Genomic DNA, 10,610 nt, shown 5'->3' on the forward strand with positions numbered 1-10,610 from the left:
GGGGATTGTTTTTGGTAATTGGGTGGGTCGTGCCGAGCATGGTAATACGCGGTGATACGGTTCCGGGTCAAAATTATGAGCACCAAGAGGCATAAATTCATTAATTTGAATTGCAGGATAAAACGTAATTGAAGCGACGCCGCCGGAAGTCTAATTCTTCCGTGAACAGAGAGGATGAACCGGCGGTACTATGGCCTGGCATGCGGCTCCGCTGAGCAGTATCTTTGCTAGGAAAAACTAAACGTAAACTCGCGCGGCTCGAACCCTCTCACCGACGATCGATAGTGTTCATGCGATCAAATAAAGCACGTACGCGTGAACTTCGACGTCGTGGTAATCACCGCTGTATGGCTCCCTTCAATAGAACCCTCGTTAACGAACAATGCCGACGGTGGTTGCAGGGGACGGTTTTGTAACCCGCCTGATAACTGTCCCTCTGTAATAACCTAGGCGGTCACTCATAGTGATGACCGATTACGAATCTGTTCGCTTATTTAACGCTCTTTAATGAGTGCAGGTAAGCCTCCTCTTGGCGCAAGTTAAAGTGCCAAAAGAGTGCTGGAATTCTTCCAGTTTAATGAGATGAAATACACGCACGGCATCTTTGTCTATATGACGAGCTTCGGGACTACGAATATATTATTAAAAAATCCAGTTTATTTAATATCAAACATTTCATTTACTGGTGAGGATGGTCGGTAGAATTGTTTCAGTGCACAGATATACGTGAGACGGATAGTTAGTGAAAAGAAGGCAAGAGAAACAAGAAAGGTGCTGGTTGATAAAAAGGGAACGCGAGGGATGCAGTTTGCTTAGGAGATATCGACGGACGGGATACGCGGCGGAAGCGGTAAACTGAATACAAATGACGTTATCTAAAAACTGGCGAAACTCCACAGCCGGTTCACAGAAACGTGAATTTCGCCGAGAATTACTGCTATTCCAATATATTTTTCGCTACATACACTACACGGTGGAAATTCCATCATCTGCCCATTTACCGTCAATGAAGTCCGTGTAATTAATCCCTCCCCAGTGGCTGCAACGTAATAACAAACTGCAGACCCCGACTCGATTTTCGGTGATGGATTGCCTCCCCTGATGAGAAAATCATACATAGGTACGAAATATCCTAACGTGAAAAAAGGAGATAAAATCCGCCACACCGATATAGCATTGGCTGTATACACGATGCATGAATCTATGCTGTACGGACACGTGTGTATGTGAGAAAGTAATTATATTCTTGCAAAAACCTGCAGCGATTTTTCCCCGTTCTAAGATCCAAATACCTGGAGGGTAGGTGTAGTGTAGGAATGTTGAATTTCTCGGTGAACAAATGCACCACAGGTATAAAATATGATCGACGCATGATTGGCCGGGCATTGTGTTTCTCTATGGGGCTTGTCCATGTTGATGGATCACGAGTACGAAGATTCTTTGTATTTCTTACCGTTTCTTCCGCCGCTTTTCCAAGAGCACGGGAGGCATGGGACGCGTATATATGGGAAATTGAGCGAAGGGGAAATGCCGAGAGATGGCATTGGGATAGTAGTAGTTATATACGGTCGGAGATGTTGCATCGGCACGAAACGAGCCAGTCATTTTCCGAATGGTGTCGTGAATTGGGAATTCCGGCGAGGCGTAGGGTTGATATCGGTTCCTTGTTCCGTCCCCTTCGATTTTACGAGCCCACGTGGCACAGTCCGCGGCCAATCATCGTCGGAAAATCGACGAAGGACAGGAGCGGCCTTCTTTCAGGTTTCGTTCAAACGATACTCAGTTATGGGATAGGCATCCAGGTTCTTCCTAGTAAATTCCAGCCCGCTTGGCAGTCAGCTTCAATAATACAGCCCGCGTTCATCTGATTCAGACCTTGCACGTACTACGCGATACCATAGAAACAACTTGGACAGACCTCGAAGGCCTTATCGATCGCCGACTAATTCCCCGGTGCAACGCGTTTTTTTCTAGCTAAATCGGCGTCCCGTCGATGGACCCGTTATCTCCTTCACTAGTCCGCAACAGAGTTCTTTTCTCCAATCGGTTTCTATCAGTCTACTCGACCGGTGCCCGGACGCCAAGGTAGGAGGAGGGAATTGAAGGGGATATAGAGATCGAGCTATCTTCTATTTTGTTTTCGCTTATCAAGACGACGTAATCCGGGAAATAAATCCTGTAGGTTGCAGAGGCTTCGCGGAACGGTTCCAGCGCCAGCCACCCTCGCTTTTGGACTCGGGTGTGAGGCCGCGTCGATACCAGAGGCCACCTTTCTTCGTTCTCTGATTCGAACGACAATAATAGGCTGTCTGACCCCGGGTGAACCCGTGCTTGAAGCCTGATTCCTCTATTATACACATGTTGCCTGCTCGCACGGACAATCGACATGCACATACCAGCCGAGTGCCTACTCTCGTTATTGATAGAAATTAATCGAACCGAAACTGACTATCCGAGTCGGACTCGGCGGGAGAGCATTGGAGTTTACTCACAACCGCTCGGCTTGAAAGGTCGATTGGAAGATATCGATTGGGGATTCAAAAATCAATTTTCAATCCTTAATGCGGTGACTACGAGGCCAGGCCCAGCGTAATGCCGACGAATTAATAGACAGCACTAATATTGCCAAGGGCAAAGTACCTCGAGTACAGATCGATCAAAACGAAGCTAAATATGAATGATACCAGAAGATATCGCGTTACGGAGGATGAAAATACGCCCGTGTGTCATTGGAGTTTGATTTATACGCCAGGCTTGATCGATCGTAATTGAAACAAACAAGCGTAAGATGCATTCCTTGTCTGTCGTACCTGTACAATATTATCTTGCGTGAGTGCAGAGGTGAAATTGACATGATGGTGAAATGATTACAAAAGTACGGGGGGAAACCTCGCCTTATACAACCTGCATGCGAGTAATCAACTGGGGATAGAAAAACACTATCCAACTCAAGTATTCTGAGAAGGATATTTCTTTGAACGAGACCTTCTTCTTCCTCGGACTTGCCATTCGATTCACCTCACCTACGGCAATTAGGATTGATTTAGTTTACAGTTGATCACGCAATCGTGAATTTAGCAGTGAAATGAAGCGGCCCAATGACGCAGTGATAACAACAGCTGCTGAGTGTTCCTAAAGGTTGCTCGAGGCGCGAAGGTTAATGCGAAACACATTAAAGAAGGGTTCCAGCACCCGCTACGTGAAACAGTGATTTCGTAGCGTGTCAGCTGGCCACTCATCGCGAGAAGCGCGATAAGGCAATCTAGTAGAGAACAGTGAACCAGAAAAGCTCGGAAAGGCGCGATAACGGGGTTTGTATTCGGTGTCTTTTAGTCCTGTAAGAGAACAACATTGGAAGCTTTTTATTGAAATCCAGGATGCTTTAGTGGTACAATGGAGCGCAAAATAATCCCATTACCAAATGGCAGATTCCGCGGCAGACCCGACGCGTCATGAATAATTGTCCAGTATCGATTGTGGTGCGAATTGGACCAATGCAGTCGGTTTATTGGGTCGTCGGACGGACAACAAGTTTCATCACTTTGGATCAACGCCGCGACGCGCTGAAGTATGAGTCCAGTTGAGTCGCCGAAGTTGTGTGCGGAACAAAGGTAGAGAACGGTCTCAACCCGAAGTAACAAGATAATATTTCTGGAAAAACTATGTCCCGTCCTAGTCGTTGTGTTCATTCCATTCACGTCAGGGATCCTAAGAAAACGTTCCTGGGTGCCGAAATTTTCGCCGTGAAATGAGATCAGGCAGGTGAGCTGCGTGCGAAGTGATTCGGTGATGCTGGGTAAACATTGTCCTCCATTGTTGTTGGTACAGCGGTCGGAATATGATGAGGAAGTGTACTCAGTCGACCGAGATTGACACCTGTGTTATTACCGAGAGTATTATAGGTATACAAAGATATGGTTCAAAAAAGTCTGAGGGAATAACGTCTGGATAAACCTGACGTCGACCCTAAAAAGTTTGAGGATGTTTGTCACGGGAAACCTATTAGGGAAATACAGAAACAAGAGTGATAGAAATTGAACAATAATCTCTGACCGCTGCAACGTCCAGCTGCCGTACCTACCTAATCTCTTCAGTGCGGTTCCGTGTCCAGTCAAGTACCGCTTTGAACTCGGTAGTGTCGCGAGCATTTATACGATTCGTTCCCCCTCCTTTCACCTGCTGCGTCAAAAGTGCATGGGAATACTATCCGGTCATCGTCCACAATACACGTACTCGACGAGATGGCCCCTTGTCACGAATAGATGTGACGCGGTGTCGGTGTACTTGTGACTCCGAGTGTGAAGTTACATCGGTGCACCGGTGAGCTAGATCTCTGGGTTGCTGCCGGGACTGGCTCGCTGGCTTCATCCACCACGGATACTCCTTGAGTAACTACTTATGTTACTTGACCCATATGAGCCAACCACGCGAGGTGCACCGCTGCACCGGGACTGGAAACGACTGTGAGATCTTGGAACCGTAAAACCCTGGATATTGTTACTTGCAGTATGTTGCAACTAATGGAGTTATAATTTGCCGGTGTCAGTTTTCCTTTGCAGGATTTTTTCGCGATATTGTTCGGATTGTATCCGTCCTTGTTTACCGACGTCGCGGGGTAAAGAAGAAACCTTATTCTGATTTTTCTGCGTCAAGGATAATTTTTTCCTCGGCCTAAGTCATTATAATACGCGATATGCGCATTGACGTGAAAAATGAACGATCGGTGCGAGGAAGCCAGATACCGGAATGCTGATAACCATTGCCGGAAATTTCAGTGATATTGCAGGTCTTGACTAAGGGCGTTACACTCTTTCGGTATTTCGACTCTCAATAAATATATTGCCGGTGAAATATAACTGCCCGAGATAAGGCTTCGATGTTTATTTTTTACTCCATTTTTCTCCACGCGCGCTCTCTTCTTCTCTTCTTCAACTCGTTGATAAATGTGGCGCGTTTCAATCCATTAACCATCCAAATGCAAGAAGCAGATGGCAAAGGGTAGGTATACCCACTCCAATAATGCCTGTAGAAACGCGGGGCGCTTCCGTCGAAGTATCGAGGATTGTTTCTCGAATAATTTTGTCACTCTTCATTGAAAACCAATCGCGCTTTTCCCTCCGCCTGTGCCCGCTTCACGTTTTCAGATATAATCAGCAGTAAATTCCCAGTAATTTCCGATCGAATCAAGTACGGAATCGCGAGACACCCGAGGAGTCCAGGACCTCTCAAGGATCGCTAACGATCCAAGAGCCGCCGCAGCCAGCGGGAGGGTCGGATTTGCGCAGAGCGATTGTTGAATTGGCGTGCGGATAATGCGGGTACCTTAAATTCATTCTACTCCTTATCCGCTCCAGGAGCTCTTCACGGAGTAACATTGTGAACATCCACCGTACGACAGCAATTTTCATCCTCGCGAAAATTGATCGCGCTTCATTATTATTCGCACAATGCTCCAGCGGCAGCCATTGAAACGCGATGGGATCTCCTCCGGATTCTTCATGCCGTGAATCATTCTTTTGTATCCCTGCGGATTGCCAGCTATACGTACAACCTGCACCGTACATGCGGCACGCGTTAAGGCATCACTCAGAATTGAGCCATCGAAACGCGAAAGATATTTCTCATTGCATTCCACCGAGTGTGACACGGTAGTCGAACCCATTGTGCAGACGAGACTCTAGTCGAATCGTTACCTCGAAATCGATACAATTTACATGTTTGTGCGGCCCGAATCGAAATGGTGGGCTGAATAGCGCGTACAAGGGCGAAGGGTCTTGAGCCACGGTGGAGTTTTCTTTCCTTCGACGACAAAGGGGATCGATCGCACCTTGACTATTCTCGACTATCGGTTAAATCAATCTGGTCCCAGTGCCGCCGCGTGGTGTTCCGCCGCGCCGCCCAAATGAGCGACCGATCCTTATACCTTTGCAGGCGCCCGTCGAAGAATGGGACCCCGTGATAGATTTCATCTTTAAAGCGAGATGGATTTACCGGTGGCAGTTGCCGGGGCTCCGAGGGTGGATCGGAAAACTAAACTAAATGGAAAGGGCGACGATTTCTCTCCCGTTTCCCTTCTTGCCTCTGCGATCCCGCCAACGCTCTCCGACCCTTAACGCTTTTCGATTTCAAACTTGGATCGAAATTTATTTCCTCAATCGTCACTCCCTTAGAATTAAACCGTATACCTGATACCGACACTCAATATATTTCTCACTCATTTACAGGAACTTACCTTTTATTCCTAGTCACCGCCTCTTGCTTTCGGTCAGAGAAATTTTTTTCTTCACCTCTCGACAAACGTGTGATAATAAATCCGCAGTAAACAAGGTTTGAAATCGTCCGTAATATTTAGGGAGAATGCTATCCCCGTTTCAATCCAGGTTCAAACCCTCCAAACTGAGAGCTGATGTATACCGGTATAATATTTCGATATAATGAAAAGTACCGAATCTATATCTGTTCCTCCCGCGGAAACGCGATTTCGTCTGCCTCTGACAAAGGTTTTCTTTTAAATAAACGTTTGAAAATTTTTCTCATTATTCTTTCACTGTCGAAGTAATTCTGGAACGAATTCAGGGTTATGATCTTCTCACAGCTTTTCGGTGTTCATCTCTGTGTAAGATACGAAAATAATCCGCCAGAAAAAAGTGGAAGCACGAGTCCCTGGAGAATATTCAGCAGTCTTTTTTACAGATATATCTTAACTTGTGACTTCTTTGCTCGTGCGCAGAATACACCGCACGTACCCCACATCGTACAGAGCATATTACATGCACGTATTGCGATAGATGCACTTTTACAATCTTCGGATCGTATTATACCGTTCATTTTTACCGACCAACGACAGCGATATCAGTGAAACCAAATCACTAGGCGGAGCCAGCTAGGACAGATTAGTATAAAGTCTGGAGGTCTGGACAAGCTGATCACAGTCGCCTCAGCTGCATCAAAAACGAGCACCTCGATCATCATGGCTTGCAAAGTAAACAGCGGATATATTTTCATCCGACTTTCACTTCCCGATTTTTCAATTAGTGGGTCGAGAAATTGATTTCGGAATCATCTGACTGGAAAAATTGTCGGAAGTTCACATTAAACCCCAAGGAATATGTCCCGGCGTTATAATATAAACCTTCACGTTTCAGCTGATAATGTTCACCGGCCTGCTCGCCGTAGCTCATGGAGGAATAATTGGCGGAGGCATCGTTGGATCTCCAGCTGCTGTGGCTGTGGCACAACCTGCAACCGTCGTTCGCACGGAAGACTACGATCCCAATCCTCAGTACAGCTACAGCTACAGCGTCGCTGACGGCCTGACCGGTGAGTTTGAATAATTCGAAAATGACACGGCGCGTGTTTTTGCATCGAGAAATTTTACAGCCAATTTTGCGGTTTCCACAAAAGCCAGAAGTCATGACTGTGTATCTGGCTAACGGGTAAAAACTTGTGCAGAGTACGGTGTGGCTGGATAGTTTGATGCTGGGTCAGAGTTAACGGTCTAGTTTTCGCGTGTTCAGCACTGTGCTTCTGAAACACTCAACTGCTCTCATTTCCTCCGACCCTACAGGATTATTCAAAGTTTAGCAAAATTATCACTGTTCTGGTGGGAAATTTAATCCAAAAGTCTCGCTGAGTTACATTTGAGGAACGAATGGAAATCCCGCAGTGAAAAAGTCTTTTTCACTCTGCCCTCTTCACTCCGCCAGTTAATGTCACTGAGAAAATGGACCATCCTGAGTTTAATGGCCGGTGTAAAGACACACGCTGTACACTCTGAATAACATATCGGGTCACAGAAGTTTTCACATAATCGTAAAATAAAGTGTTCTGCATACGTACTACCAAACAGCCAACGATGCAACCTTCGTACCGGCTCTTCTTCAAGTGCCTGCAGTTTGCCAGATCCAGATGTTATCAAATGTTCTTCGTAAAATCCAAGAGAATCAAACTACTTGATCTCGAAGCTTTTATACGACGTCTAGTACAACGAGCGGTTTCGGAAGTTTGGAAAAAGAAAGTTACAATTAGTTTTGACGCTCGCTAGACCCACCAAACACCCTGACTTTTTCATAACCCGATAATCTTTTCATTGCGTAATTTACTTACAGTTTCTCGGAAAAACGATTCATTCCAACTCGTTCGTCCAACTTTGTTCGAGGAGCTTTCCCATGAATTATTAACTCGACTGTTCGCTCAATCCTCTTCTGTTCCATTTGTCAAACTTGCACGAAATGAAGAGGATTACCCCGCTTCTTGTTGCCCGCGTGTTAAAGCATCAGGCAACTGACGTAAAATTATACCACAAAATAACATTTTAAGGCGATAACAAGGCCCAGGAGGAAACGCGCAACGGAGATGTTGTCCAGGGTAGCTACAGCCTCGTCGAACCCGACGGCTCTCGAAGGACCGTGTCCTACGCCGCTGACCCGGTCAACGGATTCAATGCCGTGGTCCAAAAGGACCCTGCCATTTCAGTTAAGACCGTCTCTGCGCCGGGGCCGCTTTTGGGACAAACCCTCGTCACAGGACCCCAGCAAATCATCCGGCATCCGATACTGACCGGGGCCGCTGGGCCAGCGGTGGTGACCACTGCTTCCGGATCGCTACTCCGTCAATCGGTAATGATCTGAAGAGGAGCTTTTTGTATTCGCGTCGTAAGTTCGCGCCGAAATCGAACGCCGTTGATTTTTTGTAGGCTGTACTTGCCGGCGGTCAGGTGCTCCGGCAGTCGCTGGTGGCCGGTGAACCCGTACTTCGTCAGTCAGTGATAACGGCGCCCTCCATCACGTCTCAGAACATCATTAGTGCCCCGTCCGTCAACGGTGGTGTCGTTGCCACCGCACCGCTGGCCTACGGCATCGGACTGGGACTTAGGGCCGGATCTCTTTATGGTGCCCATCCTGTTCTCCAGTCTGCCTACGGAACTGGAGCTATACTGAAGGTTCACTAAGCGGCAGAGATGCCAACGATTCAGCAACAGCGTTTTCCTACCTTGGGTCAATGTCCGCCCGAGACGCAACGTTGGATAAAAACGCTGTGGCCGATTCGCGAACAACTTGAACCGAGTAAATCTTCAGAAAACGACACTTAAAGAGTAACAAAAACAAGTTATCGCTTTGAATTTGGTCAATATTTAGTGTCATTTCGGTAACGCGCCTAACGCATCTCGCGCTGATTCCAATTAATGTAGCCGATCTGTTATAAACAAATTATAAATCGTAGGAGAAACTTATGGTCGAAAGACCGATTGCAAATTTTTACATGATTCTCAAGGTGATGATACAGTTTTCTTTTTTGAAGCTATACTTTGAGTTTTTGTTCTCTGAAGTGATCGTCAAGCTGCCAATTCGCTTTACATTTTACAGACAAGTGATACGAAATTCTTACGAAAGGCAACAGCCAACTTCTGACTTGATTGATTAGACGCTGCTTCATCTCTTTTCCCCTTATTCTGTTTGCACTGATTCTTCCTCGCACGATGCGCACGAATTGTCTAACAACTCTAATTGCTTTTTAAAAACTGAGTATCTTCTCATCTGGCACACGTGAGTTTACACCCACTGGCACGTGTGCAATGGACGTGGATATATCTAATCAAGTCTTAACACTAGCGTTCTTTGACACGTAATGTTTACCCCGGACGGTGGATTTTCTCGGTGGCAGCTCTGTAGAGTCGGTAAAAGAAAAACGTGATTTCGAACTCAGCTGTTACCTACTCCGCCACAATCTGCTAGCTTTCAGAGCGAGATCTGCGATAATTCACCCGACAAGTTTTTCTTTCTTCCATTCTTTACCTATACTTTTCCCAACTGACTAGCTGTGAACTATGGTCTACGATTTATGAGCTAATATTTAAAGTAATCGTTATGCGTAAGCGACACCTTTTAAGCGTAGGTATTAGTCACGATTTGTTCGTTATTAAGCATAACACATAAGTCATTTATGGTCAACCCACTGTAACATATAAGCAATGATTCGATGTTTTAGTACGCCACACAAAATAAACAGGAGATTCAAAATAGCTTCTATTCCATATCCGTAATTACTCAACTCGCTTCTTGCTGGGTCAACAGAAAGTCTAACAGCATGTGTCAAGATCGGTGAATAATGAGTCTGCTGACTGATGATATATTACCTTAGAATTGAATGTTTATTTGAGCTACAGTTAAGATTCTAAATCTTATTAATAATCTAATAAGATTAGAAGAAGAATCTGAGGTAAGGGTTTAGAATAAATCATGTCTCACATATGACCGAAAAAATAATTTTGAAAAAGTCACAGACAACATTTAATGAATGTTGCAACCTCGCAGTAGAACCCGTGAAATAATAATCTAGACTCGAAATCGTTGCAGTCTAGACGATAAAATTCAAGCCTGCGAGTTATTACTTGATATACCGGTCAGCAGCAAGTCGGGTGAGAAAAATTCGTAGCGATTTATGAAAGTCATTCGCCTTCCAGAGCCACTTTCACGACGGCAGATTTGAGGCATGGCCGAATGTAACAGCTTTTCCTATTTCACGCTGTGCTTTTAGAATTTTAATAGCCGGTGCCAGCGCAAAATCCTTGGTAATAATCACGCGCAGACGGTTTTCAATCCTGGAAATCT

General features: G+C 45.7%; 1 protein-coding gene across 2 annotated transcripts in view; it reads left to right on the top strand.

Moving 5' to 3' along the window:
- LOC124301855 (cuticle protein 19.8-like) overlaps positions 1-9,228 on the top strand; it is a 221,947-nt gene extending 212,719 nt beyond the window's left edge. The window contains exons 1-4 of one of the 2 annotated variants that reach the window (XM_046757368.1): positions 6,943-6,982; positions 7,146-7,320; positions 8,320-8,618; positions 8,696-9,228. In XM_046757368.1, the coding sequence (XP_046613324.1) occupies positions 6,971-6,982; positions 7,146-7,320; positions 8,320-8,618; positions 8,696-8,950 (741 nt within the window). In that variant the 5' untranslated portion in view covers positions 6,943-6,970 and the 3' untranslated portion in view covers positions 8,951-9,228. Of the gene's footprint in view, positions 1-6,942; positions 6,983-7,145; positions 7,321-8,319; positions 8,619-8,695 lie in introns of those variants that run through there. The other variant, XM_046757369.1, reaches the window with a different exon arrangement.
- The last annotated feature ends 1,382 nt before the right edge of the window (positions 9,229-10,610 follow it).

This window comes from Neodiprion virginianus, chromosome 4 (genome assembly GCF_021901495.1).
Source record: "Neodiprion virginianus isolate iyNeoVirg1 chromosome 4, iyNeoVirg1.1, whole genome shotgun sequence".
In the NCBI taxonomy this organism is placed as follows: domain Eukaryota; kingdom Metazoa; phylum Arthropoda; class Insecta; order Hymenoptera; family Diprionidae; genus Neodiprion; species Neodiprion virginianus.